At 44.4% G+C, this 18,404-nt stretch overlaps 1 protein-coding gene across 19 annotated transcripts in view; it reads right to left on the bottom strand.

Annotated features, from left to right (window-relative positions):
* CDC42BPB (CDC42 binding protein kinase beta) overlaps positions 1-11,423 on the bottom strand; it is a 95,830-nt gene extending 84,407 nt beyond the window's left edge. For 8 of the 19 annotated variants that reach the window (XR_012673790.1, XR_012673792.1, XR_012673791.1 and 5 more), the window contains exon 1: positions 10,949-11,422. Coding sequence is in view for 14 of the 19 variants with exons in the window: in XM_075151019.1 (XP_075007120.1) it covers positions 10,949-11,126 (178 nt within the window). In the remaining 5 variants the exon portion in view is untranslated. Of the gene's footprint in view, positions 1-6,424; positions 6,760-10,948 lie in introns of those variants that run through there. The other 11 variants (XM_075151021.1, XM_075151025.1, XM_075151022.1 and 8 more) reach the window with 3 other exon arrangements.
* Positions 11,424-18,404: the final 6,981 nt, after the last annotated feature.

The following is an 18,404-nucleotide window of genomic DNA, read 5'->3' as shown; positions in this document are numbered from 1 at the left end:
TGAGGATAATTACTGCAAAGCCCTTTCCTAAGAGCAGTAAAAGCTTCTCCATCACTGAATTTTTTTTAAAATGAAAAATCCTCCTTCTCAAAGTGTCAGGTCTTTTGTTTTTACAATTCACATCAGACACAGTCAACTTCAGGATGCACAAGGATTGATTATTTCTAGTCATGGATGTAGACCTGACTAGGTCTTGCCTGCCTGGGTCAAGCCTGACCAGTATAGCCCTGTTGGTACAGCACTACACCCAATCCAGTAAACCCTGCTGGCCCGCAACATACACAGAGCAATAACCACAGTTCAGTTGCCTTAATAACCAGTAAATACCAGTAAGGGCAAGATAAAGACAGTCTGTGGGCCTGATACAGCCTCCAGTTAGGTATCCCCACTCTATGTTGTCCTGTATTATATTACCTGGAGTACCAGGCCAGCAGAACCACAGTTTAAAAACAGCTGTTTGATATTGTCGTTATTCCCAACTTAAATATTAACTGTCCAGGAAACCAAAGGCTGAATTTACTGGTAATGGAAGTCTTCAGTTACATACCACAGTAAGTTAACACAGTCAAACTTAATTCCTCCATGCAGCGATACCACGCCACATGACTAAGGCATTTTGCTACAACTAGTTAAAGCTGGCCTGGAAGGAAAAAGTGTGCTGCTTCTCTGTGACACAACAGGCTAACTCATCTGCAACTTCTCAGAAAGTCTGCTCTGAAAGATGAAGTGTTGTGAGTTTAGGAAAAATACCATATTACCCATAAAAGGCAGAAAGATTAAATACCACAGACTCCAGCCTTCTCTCTGCATTTATAACCCAACAACTAGCGGTTACTAGCTACCAGTTATCCCGTTAGGACCTTTAGATCACTTTTAGCCATTTGTACATGTAAAAATTTTCTTCTCCCAGCCTCCTGTAATAAGTAATAATAATAATAGGGTGAGGTTCTGAATCACAAAAATGTAGTTTCCTTTTTTTAAGTGAGTAACTTGAGAGGGTTGCAGGGCAACAAAGCCATCCTAAAAAGAACCACTGATAGGGAGGGCGCAGTGAGATCCCTTCCTTGCCTTAAAGAACATGCAAACTAAAAAGAAAGAAAATGTGGACAGATATTACACTCCCATTTCACTCAGATGCAGTGCAAATGATCACAGACTAGATAACAGAAACCCAATTCCTTAATTTAAAATTTTAATACAAACTTCTTACTCAAGTAAACCTAGCCGTAGAAAAAATACATTTGCTACTCTTCTTCAGATCCACAGTCCAAGAATAGTCAGAAGCCTGCAGACAAAGCCTGCAGAGCATGCACTCTAGGCGTCCATCTCCAGACAAGGAGACCACAGCCAGGTAGCCATCATACACAGAAATGGGGGTGGAGGGAACGACAACACATGACGACCTAACTAATCCTATCAGAAAAAGAGCTAAATTTAAAGACTAAACATGCATCTTAAACAGCAAACCTTTGGGAACATATTTCCAAATGATAATAGGATCTTCACGCCTCAAGTCACCCTCCTGCTGTTTCTACTCTGCCTTAATTACAGTAAAATAAAAGACACTCGGAACACTCCAGCTTTCAGTATTGATAATCCAAGTCACACGGGCAGCAATAAAGCCGGCAGCACACAGAAAAGCTCCGTGAAGAAGCGAATTTTTGAGGAAGGATGCGCAAAATGAAGATCATGGAAGTCATGCTGTAACAACAGCAGAAATCCAAAGGTGTGCAAGGCAATGGGGACGACCCCCACCCACCGCCCCCGCCAAGGTACACGTGGATCTCTGGAAGAGGGGGGAACCAGGGACGGAGGAATTCCTCAAGAGTGGGAAAAAGGTTTCAGATGCCCCAGAAGTATTACCATGCAATTACTAGAAACCTCGTCCTTCCTTAGACAAGGACAGAGATTTCCTCCGCCCAACACCCCACTCAGCACAACTCTAAAAGGGATTCAACTTTTTAACGCCTTCTTTTCTGGGAGAGGGTATTTGTTGTCTTTTTTTCCAGTACTACAGGGTTTAAACCAATTTAGGGCATGATCTATTTTTATGTACCTTTGGAGGATTTCTAGTGACCCAAAGCTTTTCCTTTAAGTCTCATCTATCAAGGCAAGGCATACAGTTTAGTTCTTAGGCTAAGGGACCATTACTAGCAGGGAAATCATAATACACTAAAAACCCCCATACTCGTACAGTGGTTGCTATATTTTGGGTAAAGTTACATCATCTATAAAAAGACTGAATCCACATCCCACGAACTACACAGTCCCAAATAAAAGTGCAATATTGCCAGAATAGCTGCAACACTCCTTTAAGACTGACTTCCACATATCTACTTAAGTGAGTTTAAAACTGGTTTCATTTTACTTATTACTTCATATTTCACTGAATTTTTTGATGAAAATTAGAACAATGTAACCCAGGTTTAAGCTGAATTAAAAGTCCAGGCAGAATTTTCTATAGACTTTTCTAAAATCCTGAACACGCACGTCTCGCTAAACTGGCATAAACACATTTCAAGTAGGACTTAACAAAGCAATTATTCATGTTTATTTTTATGTTGGAGAACAACTATAAATGGTGAAAAGAATTTGGCATATATCTGGAATTGATGCTGCTTCTGATCTTTTCTCTTCTTGACCTTTTTGGGAAAGGCAGCTATACATATTCAGCCCTCAATGGCACTGCACTTAAGCAAATTAAGAACTATACCTCAGCCTTCATTAATGCATGCCTGATTAATAAACTCCATACATTTTCAATGATTTAATACTTGGTGAAGACATCCCCACCATTTTCCAAAGCTCAGACTCCTTTATAGAGGTCTCAGGTTGGGCATCCAGAGGTCCTAATCACATTTGAAGCTTTAGGCCATGGTTAAGTAATAATATATTTCAATGTTAAGACCCTGACGACATGAATGACAGAAATTGAGATCTCAGGCACTTCAGGATGCCTAAGGCCTCAGCTGGCAATGATGGATGCACAAACTTAATCTGAATGCACTCTAAATACATCTACAGACATGATCACTGAGGTCTATGCAAAATCAGGGCTTAAGAAAACTGTGTGTAGTTTCCTATTGAAGAAAGCTCCATTCATTATAGTGAACAAAATTCTTTATAAATGAAAGCTTGCATTCTAGCAATCTGCATATGCTGATGAGAAAAATAGAGCGGAATTTTTTAGTATTAGGAGACAGCTAAAATGAACAGATCACGTTGAACCACAGACTAAATGTACTTAGAAATTCTTAGACCTGGAAAAGCTTTTTAAAATTAAATCCCTTTTCTTAAAAAAACCAAGCAAAAAAAAAAAAAACAAACAACAAAAAACACCTAGAGCTACAGTGGGATATATTAGTGAGCATGATACAAGCTCTTTGGTAACTACATCAAGAATATATCGGAATTCTCAAGCGTACCTTATGAAAGACTTAGAAAATGAATCTCAACTCTGTTTAAAGCACTATCAAAGGCAAAAATACAGTAAAAAGCTCTAACAGTCCCTTCTATTTTTCTAAACAGATTTGCTTGTGATCCATCACCCTATTCATCTTTTCAGACATGGGTAATGAAAAAGATGAACCCATAAAATTTTTCCTAATCCTAGGCACTATATTCTGTTAACAGCTCAGATAAATTTGCGATTGTTTAGGTAAATATTATAATTCTTCCTTTTTGTAACACCCGCCTAAAAACAGGTTGTATGAATTGTCTCAAATTACAAGCAAGGGATAAAATGTAAGTTTCATAAATTTGAAGAATCTGTAGTAGTATAACATTCCCAACTAATCTCAGCTACAGATCAACATTTCTAAAACCCAAAACATTAATATAGAACCATAAAGTAAAAGCAACTTGCTAAAAAAACCTAATGAAACAAGTCTCTTCAGTTCTGACTCAGTTAAAATCATTCGTTTCTAGTAGGTGTAGAAAAAACTGACTCACTCCCACATGCGAATTATTTGCAAAAAAAGGTTAGTTCAACTTCATTTGATAAAAAAGTTCATTGCACTGAATCTGCTGACTAAACCAACATCCAAGCCATCTCCACTGATAATGCATAACTGTGCCAACCACGGAAGTTTTAAGGATGTAAATTTTTTTTTTTTTTCCAAAATATATCTTAATATTACCTATGAAAATCAATATGAAAATAATTCAGATTTCTAAGTGGAACAAGTCAGAAAAAATGTTAGATTTATGGATACTAATGAAACCTTACTTCTGCATTCTATACCTTGTCATGTACCATGAGTGAGAAACTACTAGCTGCACACATTTTTTCTACATGAAGAATTTACGAATTTATCAATTACTTATTTACCCCTTTCTGAGTTTTCATATATAAACAAAATTAAACTACAAAATACAGGTCACAGCCTTTAACATACCACATAATTCCTCAAGCCCTCACTAAGGACTATTGCTATTTATTAGCAACTTTATCCACAGGAGAATAGCGATACCGACGTCCTTCTACGGGACAGAAGACAAGCTTCACCCAGGACGTCTGTCATTTTAGCAGCACATGCCAGCGTATCTCTCATCCTCCAGACCACATTACTTTCCCACTGTCAAAACATGACTGCGGCATTCAGTGCCAACGTTTCACAACATAAAGTTTTACAGAAAAAGTCATTAAAAGACACTGCCTCATTCTAAAAATAACAGATTAGAACAGATGTACTGTAAAGGGTCCATCATACATACAGCAGCAAGCTTTGAACTTCATGCCTTCAGATCACTAGCGCTGACCACAATGCTATCAAAGCTAACACGGCAGTTTGGGCTACTTCAACATGAATTAATCCTAACATATATTTTTCAAAAGAACAAAACCAGTTTACTCAGAGCAGAGAACGAAAGAAACTGGGATTCGGCAGCCATGCTCGCATTCTGCCAGATGACCATCAAAGACTTCATTAGCAAAGGCGATCCAAGCTATGGTGCCCCATCTCCAACCACAGGAAAGCCTTCAGGGAGCAGGAAAGGGTTCCAGCCACATCCACACTGCACTGTGCACAAAGAAACTGTGGCCACCACCACCACCGGCCTTTCCAGAACCTCTGCAAGGTACCTGTAGCTTCACCCTCCCCAGTGGGGCCTCATCCACACCCTCCTGCCACTAATCTAGTGTAAGGGATCGTAACAGGCTTTGGTGGATAGAGGATGGAAGTAGAGGAACTTAGGCCAGAATCAGAAATTCAGTTTTCTTGTTCATCAGCTGTCTTCATTATCCAACCACACTCACTTCGCATATGTGCCCAACAGGCTTATCGCTTGCTGCACAGCTTTTGCCTGCACAGAGAAGGACATTACACAAGCTAGCAGAGCCTGAGGTCCCTTCCTGGCTTTCTGCATGTATTTCTGCAAGCAGGGGAGGAGTGCTAAAGGGAAAGAAGAGAGGAATTTAAGCCTCAAGTCAAGAGATACGACGTGTTATGAAGTGACAGTTTTTCCTGGTGTAACACAAAAAGGTCAAAGCAAAGATCCTCATAAGCAACCCTCAAAGTCTGACAACTCTAAGGTCATCTCAAAAATACTTAAGGATAGTTTCTGCCTCCTATACTACCAGCACACTCAGCCACACACCGTGCCCCCACCCTTACCTAGCACTTTTTCTAGTACATCAGTGCCTGTGGCAGTCAGAGGACTAGGTCTACCCTGCAGCTAGTTTTGAAGATGCTTTAATGCAGGCTGGGAAGACCTTTTCTCAGGTCCACATCTACACTTCTGAATACAACTGCTTTCAGGCTGAGAGAACAGGCTCTAGACTCTTCTGACAGAAAGGCCACGCTGCAAGGTTCTCCCTTGCCTCATTAGATTTTTTTTTTATTTAAAATGTTAAGGTGCCTCTTTGAGCAGAACTGGAAGGAGGAGAAAATAGGTCTGGGAGTAGACTTGCAAAGTTCACAGCAAGTTCACAGAGCCCCCCCAGCAGCAAGATCCAAACTTGAAGCACCAGTCCTGACAGCGACCCAAAGTTGTGAATCACTGCACCAGCAGCAGCACGACAGCAACCCTTTCTGGTGAACCTTCCCTGTGTGATTTTTCCATCTATGGTCCAGCCCCAAGTGTAACAGATATATACCCAAAAGTGGCAGCTCAAGGGTAGGTTAGAGAGGTTGCTTTGAGCACTCTGCATGCACGTTTTTCCGTCCTCTAGCCCAGACTGGGAATATATTGCTGTTACTATACCAGCATCCACTGCCTATTATGCCAGACTGCCTTCAAGGGCTCAGCAGCAGGTGCCCAGCCGGCCTACTTGTGCTAATCATCTGCAATCTTCTTTCTTTTCCCCACAGCTTCAGCCTCCTTAAAGTAAGTTCCTCTCAGGAAAAATAAAAACAAACACCCAAACAAAAAAACCCACTACCACTATCCAAAAGCAGAACACCAGTCTAGCTGGGTAGCAGACCTTGCACAAACTGACACCGCAGAAGATAAGTCAGCATTCAAACAGATGGCTCATAATGTATCAGGAGAAATAGTCCACAGAAGCATCCCATGCACCTGCTTCAAGGAAAAAAAGGCCACATTTCAGATCAGTCTGAACTACTCTGACATTGGTTTTGAGGTGTTCTCACAGAGAGGACTAGCCAGTGCATAGTCCAGGAGTGAGACAACACTGAATGAACTATGTGGGGACATGTGCCATCTTGCCCTCTGTAGCATGCCAGCAGTACAAAACAGGGTCAGAGGAAACAAAGGCTGGAGCAAGAGAGTCTATGCAGCACCAAGAGCATTTTGAATACAAATAAGGCCCATTCCTGTTAGACTCTTTTCTGAACATGCTCGCCTACTGGCTGCAAACTATGCCAAGTAGCTGTTCAAAAACGGAGCAGCCGGTTGCGCCAGTCCCTGCTGACTGGAAGCAAGGGGCAGCAAGCACCAACCACAGCCAGCTAAGATAACTCCTGAAAAACAAGGTGATGTCAGACGAGCACGAATGTGATGCCAGCCAGCAAGGTGCCCTGGGAGCTGCCATTCTAGCACAGGAGTTATGAAAGACTCAGGTCCCGCAGTATGACAGAACAAGGGGCTCCACAGGGAGGAGCATGCTGTACCTGAAAGCCAAAGGATAGGTGATGCACAGACATCTGAGCTGCAGCCACACTGTTCCAGCACTCCTGTACTTCTCTCCTCGTCACATGAAACAAGGGACAGCACACACTTTTTGCAGGAAGAGTCTCTTAGGAGGTCCCTGTGCAGTGCATGGACAATACCACCCCACAGCACCCAAGCACTGGTGTTCACCATAATCCATTGGGTAAGCCCAAAGGCCATGCAGCCTCCTCTGTGCTTACCGACAGCTTTAGGTAGTCTTCATTAGTGGCCTAGGTCAGCTTTACCAAGGGAATTACCTCCATAGACTTGCAGCGCCATGCAGACTGTTTTACAAGCTTTCTAGGACCCAGGACTGTCCAGTTCCAGCATCTCCCCAGACGCCAGCTAAGTTGCTTTCCTGACAACTGGAAGGACAGCAGAGATGGTCAAGCAATTTGGCCTCAGAGGCATGAAGTTTGTAGCAGCCCAGTTTCACTGATGACTTTCAGAGAGGAATGAGCAAGTATAACTAGAATAAACAGGACTCCTCACTGTTAGGATTCCTCTCTATTTCTCACTCCAGGAGCAGCAGATGTAGCAACAGTTTAAAAGGCACTAAGCACAGATTTGGGAAATTCTTTCTGAACATGTAGACATGGGTCTGCTATCTAACAGACTTGGATTCAATTCCCACTAAGAATACTGTGCATTATTTCAGTATCTATTATATAAACAATACAGTGATAACCAATTGGGCGAGACCTTATTCAGGAGTTATAAATAAAAATAACTACAAGAAAAGGACTTTTGAACTCCTCACTTGTAGCTCAGCTAGCTTTTCTCCAAAGATAGTTGGCGTAAAGATATGTGTATTATACTTCCAGTATAGGGAAGAAATATAGTCTGTTTGAAAGCTCCATTCACCATGGGAAAGCTACAATTGCCAAGGTTAAAATGGCAGATTCTTACAACATTTCTAAAGCGATGGAAGCCACAAGCCGCCTCAAGGCGAACGGCCACACCCTACGCTCTTCTATGGTTAGCAAATAGGAAGAAGATTTTGAAGAAATAAGCCTGTGGCAGGACTGCCAGGAAGCAGCAGCGGGATTTATAGGACAGAAGCAATGAGATCCAGCATTTGGGGCTCACCAGCCTCTGCAGGTGAGGTGCGAGGCTTCTACAGATGTTGAATAGGGCGAAGGCGGCATAAGTCTCACAAGATAAACGTGGGACTTAATTTTCTGGACTCCCCAATTCCCTTCTCTCACAATCGCCAGTTCCAGAATACAAGCAGCATCACGCTGCTGTCAGAGAGCAGAGATATCCACATCCACCAGCTACACCACACAACTCAGCATCTCCTGTGCACCCCACAGCCAGGAAAAAACTCTGCCTCAACTACCACGCCTGAACTTTATTTTCTCTTGGCAATTAAGAATGCAAGCAAGTCCATTAGCCACGCTGAATCATTTTAAGGGAATTTCATGTGTGTGATACCTCACGCCCAGTTTTAAATCCAAACTAGTAAAGAAATGCTTGTTATATAGCGCAGCTTAATTTAACCTTAATACCTACGCAGCTTATTTCCATTGTCGGTAATAAGTCTCCATTTTGTTCAAAGGAAATGCCTTCTGTCTCCAGTTGATAAAGAAACACTGATCTTCAAAGTATATCCCAAATATGTAACTACACTGTCATGCTTCTACAGACACATAACAGCACGCAAAACTTGTGCACATCAATCCAGAATATCTTCTAGCAGAGAATCAGGCTGTAATTAAGACTGCACATCATGACATGAGGAAGATTAGCGTGTTTGGCATGATATTTTCCTTATTAGCTGGAGGCAGAAACAAGTTCCTTGTCAGTGGAAACATACTGTGAGGGCATTAGGACACAGATAAAAGGTGTCTCGTTGTTGGCATTTATTTGATTTTAACAGCTTGAAGGAAAGGGAGGAACACACAGTTTCAACTTGTAGTTGGTTTTAAGGGTATTCCTTGTTGATGGAACACAAATATACAGCAGTCCAGATTTAGGCCCATCCCCTTACCATCAAGCGCCTGGATTATAAACTTTTATCCCTACTCTGCAGCACCAGATGGTAGCTCACATACATTTCAATTATTTATTGAATAGGCACTTTGTTATACTAGGGTAATCCCACACTGCGGTAAGAACTACACACTGTTTTTATTGCGAGCTATACTTTTCATCAAGTCAGTAACCTTTTCACATTCAGTGAACACAATAAATAGAGTTAAAAGAAGCGATTTTATAAACAATTGGATAATCGGCCTCTCCATCACACAGAAGATGACAACGCAGGGATCAATCAGTAAGACACAACCACCAGCAGTGCTATAGAAAAAGCATATCATTCTTTGGCCTGCCTCAAATCCTTTCCTCAACTTCAGTCTCAAAGCACCGTCGTAGTCTGATCTATCACATTTAACAGTTTGTAGGTGCTCACTCGTTGAAGCCATCAGCTTGAAAACAAGAGTATAAAACCAGATTGCACTCTGCAGAAGACGTACAAAGCTCCCACCACAAAACAAATAATCAATGTTCCCCAGGCTGCAGCCTTGTGGGGCAGATGTGATAAAGTGGTTAATTATTCAGTTGGCAATCGCATTACTGACGTCAATAGAAGAGTCCAGGAAGTGAATCCTCTTAGTTTGTTAGTATATGACAAAGAGTGGTGGTCCCCACAGAAATTAAGGAGAACCAGCTGTCCCTACATGTTAGTGCTCTGGTCTGTAGTGCTAAAGACACATTTGCATTTACTGAAGTAAATCAGTTCCTCCCTCTCCCTTAGGAAATCCTTTGTTTTGTTTTTTTGTTTGTTTGTTTTGTTTTTTTTTTTAAGAGGGCTCTTTAAAAGCCTAATTAACTGTACATGCATGGAACAGCTGATAAACGGGACAATATACTCGTGAGCAATGATCTCTCCTCCCTCCCCTCCAATTCTTATTCCATGGAGAAGTTAAGTCACCTTCGTCATACATTATTATTCATAACTTACTCAGTTGAATAAACCAGTCAGCCACCATGGCCACTTAACATAAATTCATTTAGGCATGCAGCAGGGAAGGATCTCTACTATCCACATACCTGTAGTCAATAGTCTTAACTAAACAACACTGGATAGAAAACTTTTATCCTAAGCATTATCACAAGTATCCCCGTTTTCTTTTGTCAGCACGCTCCGGACTATTGGAGGTTTCTCATTATCAGGCTGCTTAACAGTAGGAAACCATTAAACAAAGCTGTTATAAAGGCTGCCTGGAATTGCTCTGTCCTTCGGGGGCATGCCCAAATTAAAAAGACTGCATGATGAACGGTAACTCTTGTTCCTTCAAGACACACACACGCCCTCTCTAACAGCAACAAATCCGGCACAAGAGCAGTAATTCAAAGCCTGAGCCTGCTGCTCTCCCCCGCCTCCCCTCCCCCAGGTAGGAAACCCTCCGAGGAGCACCGGATTAGCCTGACATTTCGGGTTAAGCCGAGCAGGCTTTCAGGCCAAGGACACTCCGGTGCTGTTCCTGCTGCCGGCTGCCAAGCGGTTCGCTAGGGACCGAGCGGAGCTGGGAGGAGACCCGCAGGGGTCAGGGCCCGGCTGGCGGCGGGGGTGTTCCCCAGGGAGGCTCCGCATCCAGGGGCGGCGTCTCCCCACCTCGCCCGGCCCGGCTGCAGACGGGAGCGGCGGCGGGCAGCGCGCTCCCGGGGCCGGGCCGGGCCACCCTCCCGGGCCAGCTCGCCGCCCCTCGCCCGGGGATCAGGGCAGTGGGGCTCCCACACAACCCCCCCGCTACCCGGGCCCCGTCCCTTCCCCGCGCGGCCCCGGCCGGGCCCCGTCCCCCCCAACCCCGCGGCCCGTCCCCGGCCTCACCCCACTCGAGGAAGTCGGAGACGTATCGGTCGCGGCGGAGCGGCGAGTCGCGGCTGCACTCGGCGTAGACGCCGACCAGGAGGTCGAGCAGGGTCTCCACGCTCAGCACGCTGTCGTGCCGCTGCGGCCCGTCCAACACCAGCTGCTCCAGCCGCTTCAGCCGCACCTTGGCCGACATGGTGCCGCGGCGGCGGGCGCAGGGCAGGGCAGGGCCGGGCCGCTCGGGCGGCGGCGAAGCCGGCGGACGGCGGCGCGCAAAGGCCCGGGGCGCCGCGCTCAGCTGCGCCGCACCGCCCGCGCCCCGCGCCGCCTCCCGCCCCTCACGGCCGCGCCGGGGCCAAGCGGCTCCTTCCACGGGCTCCGCCTCAGGCCCGGACGGTCCATGGGCCGGACGCGGCCACCCCCCCCGCTCCGGCCTCTCCCCGGCGGCGGGGAAGGGCTGCTCCCGCTCCTCCTCCCCCGGCAGCGGCGGCCCCGGCGAGCGCGGCCCGGCGCGTCCCACGGAGCGGCCCCGGCGGCACCCGGCCACGCCCACCACGCAGCGTCCGCGCGCTCCGACGTGGGCAGGGCCGCGCGAAGCCGCACAGGAAGATTGGGACGAGCGCCGCGCCGTAGCGGAGCGGGGGGAGAGGGGTGCGTCTGCCCGCTCACTGCAGCGCCTCGGCAGATTCGCCGCGGAGGGTGAGAGGAGCGGAGCAGCGCGGGCTGCGCGTTCTCATCCGCACTTTCGTCTCCCGGCGGCAGGGCGCAGCCTGCGTGTGCCTCAGCCTTGCCATCCCAACAGGGTTTCGGGGCGAAGTCCCCTCCTCACCGGTCAGGCAGGCAGCGCGGTGCTCTGGAGGCCGGGCAGCCTGCCCTGAGCCACCCAGGCCCGCACCAGGCTGTGCCAGGCCATGGCTTCCCTCAAAGGAGGGGGGTGACCCCGGAGGCCGCCATCCCCACAGGCCTTGGCTGGGCACTGCCTGCCCAGGGCTGATGTGGGCTCAGGAGGCTTCTCCGGCCATGGCTGGAGTGGGGCCTTCCCTTTGCCTGCCTCGGCCACGATTCCGTGCTCTATGGCTGGGCTTGCCTCGGTGGAGACCCCGGCAACAGGCGTGGGGCTGGCAGGGTAGGCAAGGCCCCACAGCAGGACATGGCGCCTGGAAGCTGTGGCTTTCTGCGCCTTTCAAAACCTACCTGGTGATAGGGCTTTATTTCAAAGCAGCAGCAACTAGTCTGGACAAATAGAGCCCAGTGTGTTAACAGCTGCTGTCCACGCTCCCTTGAAGGAGAAGGGGCCCGGTATACGGCACTCAAACTTTCTGCAGTGCTTTTTTTTTTGCATTACAAGTTATTCTGAGAGCTGTTCTTTCTGGAGGCTGCAATACCTTAAGGCAAGATGCTGAGCAGCTTGAGATGGGAGTTTACGTCTCTAGGAATGCAGCCAGTCAGGTCCCGATGCAAAGCTGAACTGGGAAGGATGCCTTTTCCTTCTTGACTCCCCTGGCAAGTAGATGGAGCACTGTGTGCTTTCGGAAAATGATCACACCAGAGACAGAAGGCAGCTGAGTGCTGGTTCTGTCAGGGCTGGGAAACCCCCTGCCTCCAGGAGCTGGAGCTAGACAGGGGTTTGCATTGTGGTAGCTGCAGTTGTCAGGGGTCCTCCACGGTCAGAGATGACATGTTGGTCATTGTTGAAAGACCTGAATGTTCTCAACCGTCACCTTCAGGGCCAATGGCTAGGCCAAACCCAACCGGTGCTGCATAGAGGGAGCTGCCCTTTTCAGAGAGTCAGGAGCATAACCAGACAGAGCTAGATGGAGTATTGTGTAGCAGCAAGTATTCCTCCCAACGTGACAGAAAGGTCCAGCAGATGATTACAGAAATACTTTTTTCTAGGAGCCCTTGCCCCTCAGGCGTGTCTGATAGATACCTCTTTGACACCGAATACCTGTTATATCTGAGAGCTATTCGGGTCGTAGTAATACTGCGTTGTGCATTTGGACCTACTACCTGGATCAAGAAGGTACAGGCATGTTGGGACCTGTTAATTCTAAAAAATGCAATTCGATAGAAGATCCCGTGAATCATACTTTTATACCGAGAACCTATAATTTTAAAACAAAGGAAAACCACAGTGGACTAAAATTGTTTTGTTTTGTTTTTCCTAAATGACTTCTATCTCTTTGTACTTCCTTCTGCACACATCCACTTGAAAAAATATTTCATAGCATATCTAGAAGTTTTCATTGTTCTTTCTCGATGTTCCTCTCTGGTTATGCTTGTTTCACCTGACCTCAAACTGTTTAATATCATAGATACATTCATTTGCAGGATCCTTAGCATTTTAACAATTCCTATTGTATTTCTGCTGCTGTTGGTTTATTTAAAAGGAGAGTTTAACATTTTCCGCTTATTACCACTTTGGAGACTCATTTTTGGGCAGTTGATCAGAGTAGTGGCTAGGGAGAACAGAGTTTTAAAGATCCTGCTACAATATCTATCTTTTCCCTTCTTATCTATTCCTGCAGATGGTGATTATCACCACCACCTCAGCAAGGAAGAGATTATAAAGGAAACTGCATCTGGATGAAGAAATAGCCATTTTCTGCCTACCAATCACTCTAATATTTCCAGTCTCCTCGGTCTGTTTTACATTAGTAGAATTCAGGGATTTCAAGAGCTATTCCTGACTTACACCAGTCACAGGGAAGAACCAGATCCTGTGCTGGGAAAACGACAGATGGGTGACAGATGACATTGTAGCCTGCGTTAACAACTATGGAAGGTTAAGTACATCAGACTAACACGTGCAGGATTATTTATAAGCAATACTGTAGGTATTCCAGAATTAGTTGAAAGATTTCAAAAACTATTGCGAAGAGTTAAAAGCCTTGTATATTGTAAATAATGCTGGGTTTTCACAGCAAGGTTTGCAGTTACAAAAAACCTACCTAGCTGAAAAGTGACGTTCGGTATACATACTAAAAAATGTGTGTAAGCTTGAAAATGCAGCTGAAGGTATTCTGCTTCTGTTACTCATCTGTGCCAATCCCATATACTAAAAATAAATGTGATCTGGCTAAAATGAATTAAATGATCCATCTTACCAGTTCCTTTTTCCTGTGGTATATTTCAGTGGAAAAATACAGCCCCTTTTTCTGGGACTGATCTGATTTTAAAAATCCTCTTCTTTTTTTTGTGAGAGAAAATATAAACGAACGGCTTCTCACTTATATATTTTCTGGAATCATTGTAGACTTACAGAACTGAAGGCATGAAGTCCATATGGCTACTGAAACCTTTTTTCAGATCCAATCAACTTAGGCCTCCTTTTTTTTTTTTTTTTTTTGGCTGTACTCCAAGTAACTTAGTAACTAGTAGAGGGAGAAATTCTGTTACAGAATTTTGATGGCAACAGGAAATAGCTGTGTCACCGCTTTATGACTTCAGGAAAATCCACCCACAGATCATTTTGGAATTGAGAAGAATGAAGAAACATAAAAAGTATGGACAGAAATTGCAAACATGGCTCCTTAACAATGAAGACCCCCATGCTAAAAAAAAAAAAAGTGAAGAAGACGTTGCAAATACCTACTTTGTCACATTCAGACAGATAATTCTAGAAAAAGAGAAAAAATCAAGTTGCAATCTTTTATTTGCTTTTCTTTTTAATTTGTTTTTCCATTAATAGGCAAAGGGGAGACTGAACAGCTAGAAAACCTAGCTAGAAGACTTAAATATATTCTACTCATTAAGGAAATTAGATGAAATTTCTAACAGAGAGAAGTTGACTAATGTGGAGCAAGGGAGGAGTTTTCTAAGGATTCAGAATGCAAAATATAATTAAATTGAAATTGGAGAAAGCTCCTAGTAGTGAGTTACAAAGGTAGAATATAAGAAGGAGTTAAACATGCCTAAAAGCAACACGACTGGTTTATATCTTGTTGTTATCATAGACTTTCCTTCCTGGAATTATTTTTTAGGAAACTGTCACCTTTCCAGCTCTGTTTGTATTTGGCAATGCTCTAAAAAAATTCCTTCTTGCCAAAAGCAGTGTAAATCTACAGCTGTCATCCATACTGGGAGCCAAAAATAGTCTAGCAGTGGGGGCTGCCTTTGATGACATTGCATCGTGTAAGCCTGAGCATTGAGATAATATATTCAATATTAAAACCAACAACAGCTAAGTCACCGTTGGTGTGATGTTAGCCATCAGTGGGAAGTACATAGAAAATTTCTCAGAGAAAACAAAGTCTCTGCTCTTTTGGTAGGGTGGCGGATGCTAGAACTCTGCTTCGGCTTCCAGAGAGCTCTCTGCTTTAGCTTACTGCTAATGCACTAGCTGAGCAAGGGGGTTTCACAAACGCTCTTGTCTTTGCACATGATGATGAGTGAAGTGGGAGGAAAGAAAGGGCAGTTGCTCATGGAGAAGTGCTGGGAAGGGCTGATAGTCTGGTCATTTCCAATTTTCACTAAATGCTTTCTCACAACAATAATAAAAAAAAAGAGCAGCAAAGCCATTGGCAGGCTACCTTCTGTTAAGTGTGTTCTGCCATTAAGTGCATTTGTTGGCAGTGCTTCTATTTTGCTCTTGTAAGTATCTAGATTTTAGTGATGGTATTTTGAACTGAAGGTGAGGCAAACTGGGATATGAAAAGATTTTGCACTTGCTGCATGCTTTCTTAAAGAGAAAAAAACCCCAAAGGAGCAAAAAATCATGAGGTGTATTAGTAGAGACTTTTAGGGATACTATTACTTCTGGCTGGTTTGCTTTGCAGGATTTAGGGAGCAGAGTGCCATCATAGGCAAAGAAACCGTGCTAATCCTTCACTTCTTCCAGTCTAGATGCAGCAAGTTTCCAAGCACATTGTTTTTTTCCTCAGAATTTTTTCTTACTCACATAGTTTTCTTTCTCAATAATTTATGCCTATTTAAAGTTCACCTGAAAGAAGGGAACTTGCCTCCCTGCTGCTGTTTCAGGAAACCGTCAGTCTTATTGATCAGTATGTTTCCTGATTACAGGCGGTTTAATACAAGGAGCCTGAAATGGATCACATCAAATTAATGGGCTTCCCATTCCATTCACACTTTGAGAGCAGCATTAACTGAAGTGGGCAGCTGCTTCCATCAAAATCATTATGAGGCCACTTGTTCTTTTTTTTTCCAGAATTTGTCTGAAAGTGACTGACGTATAGGGAACTGGGGGTTTAGATGAGGTAATTATCATGGACATCTGGAACAGAATGTCATCACCATATTTAGGCAACACAACAGCTCAATTTTATTTGACTTCTGATTTCAAGTCCACAGTATCCCAAGGAAAGCATTGGCTCAATGATCCAGTCTGTTTAGGCACATGGTAATGTTGAAAGACTGGCAAAACAAAACATAAAACCTCCCTTAGACTCATGCTACTTCAGGGATCTTCAAAGGGGGTGGAAGCAGTGGTACAGGGATAATATTAAAAAACCCAAATACTCGTTGACAGTTATGACATCTTGCAAGTAGCAGTACCATGTCTTGTTCTCTGTACAGCTGCCATTTTGCCATTTAATAATGGTGTGTTACTGCAACTTCACATCTGCCAGACTCAGTCAGATCAGTCTTTGTACAAAGTGTGAAAAGCATCGTGTTGCTAGAGGCAATTTTTTGCGCCTGAGTTGATGCTAGACTAAGATTATCCGATTTTGTTTTGTGGGCTTTTTTTTCTTTTTTGCTAGATACTCCGGCACTTTGGTTCAGCCAAGCTGACAGTAGTCCTGTTCGTTGCAGAGAATAAGACGAGTTTTAGGTGATATGTGCAAAAAATAGCTAGGAAATGTGTTCCTTTTTCTTGGCTAATCTGTAGGATTAGTTCTCATGGGTTGCTGAGAGTAGCAGTGTTATTCATACAGCATTTTAAATTAATACTGCATTTTATTAATTTTTTTATGTCTTGAGAGGAATGACTGGAGATGAAATATAAAACTTCTCCAGTCTTCTCTCTTGAACCTTTAAAAATCTGTCACTGACTTTAATAGGAGTGTTCCCATGGAGATAAGCACAACCGAGTCTACCTACAAGGAAAAGAACTAGTCTGCTTTGAATGAAATATTTTTGCATTTTAAGTAATGTTACTTTAATACACACTTCATTCTTCTATGACAAAGTGCTCTTTGATTTTCAGAGACTGTATAATCAAAATAAAAAGCAAGTTCTGTTGTATTCTCTTCCCTGGTTCCCTCTCCACATAGATATATTATCCATAGATAATTATTTTGTGGTAATGAGAAGTTGAAATCAGAAAATATTCCAATCTATTTCTAAGATACAGGCAGAGCGTAAATAGCCTTCAGGAAAAATACAGTTGTACACTGCCCTAAAAGCAGCAGGAGATATTGTGCAGAAAACACTTTTACTTCTTCAGTAATGATGACCTGGCAAACCATCCTCAGCTGATGGTTCTTTATCCATGGTGTCTTGATAAAGATGGTATCTTTATTCTAAATTTCCGAGTACTGTTCAGAAAGGCAGAGGTGGGACCAAAATGGCTTCAATTTATTCACAGTATCCTGGGACAATGAAAAAATAACTGTACCAATTCAGCATCAAATAGCCTGAAAGGCTGCTCCTGATAATTCTCACTTTTCTGTTCTATAAAACCTCTTCCAAAAACAAAGTGATTTTTCTGACAATGTGCAAAAAAGACATTTTGCTCCTATTCATTTGCTGTGAACAAAGATTTCACCCAAGCTTCAGGCTGATCTTGGCTGCACCATTACACATCCAGAGGCACTCAGTCTGGATTTACACAAATGCTACTGTCTTTGGCTTCCACCTTACCCCGTCTCAGCAAAGCTGCGCGGAAGCCCTCCGTCTCACACGTTATGCCAGCAATTACCAAGATTTGTAACAACATTGACAGCAATTCAGAAGAGACCTGAACTTCACAGCACTGCAGGCAAGCATGAATGCTACCCCTGCCTGACTCCCCTTCTCCCAGCCACGGCCAGTCCCCCACCCCACGGGAACTATTTGATCCCCTCTTTCCCACCTCCCTCTGGGGGCTGGTTCCCTGTCATCCCCCATGTCGATCCTCTTCTCTTCACAGCTAGCGATGAGCTACTCATCCTCCAGTAGCAGATGCTGCAGGAGTGGGTGGCGGCACCCAACTGGACTTTTCAGGAGAGATTATGCTACCTGCGGAATCAAGGAGAAAGGGAGACAAAAAGCCAGGGAAGACCCTGAAGAGCTGGACATGCACCTGCTAATTTGGGGTTGGGGGTTGAACGGTGACTGGCAATGCTCCTGGGAGTGCATTCACCCCCCTCTCAAGAAGGACTAGCAGCAAGCCTCGCTCTCCAGCTTCAATGCGAAGGAGAGGACAACTGCTGGTCCTGTGTGGGCCTCCAGCTCGCTCTGTAGTCACCAGCCCTCGACCACTCCTGACAATAAAAAGCTATCTGCAGTCTCCACACTTTTATTGTGTTTTCTT

This window comes from Calonectris borealis, chromosome 5, assembly GCF_964195595.1.
Source record: "Calonectris borealis chromosome 5, bCalBor7.hap1.2, whole genome shotgun sequence".
NCBI classification, from domain to species: Eukaryota; Metazoa; Chordata; class Aves; order Procellariiformes; family Procellariidae; genus Calonectris; species Calonectris borealis.
Note: the sequence above shows the minus strand (reverse complement) of the source record. Positions and strands in the feature narration are given on the sequence as shown.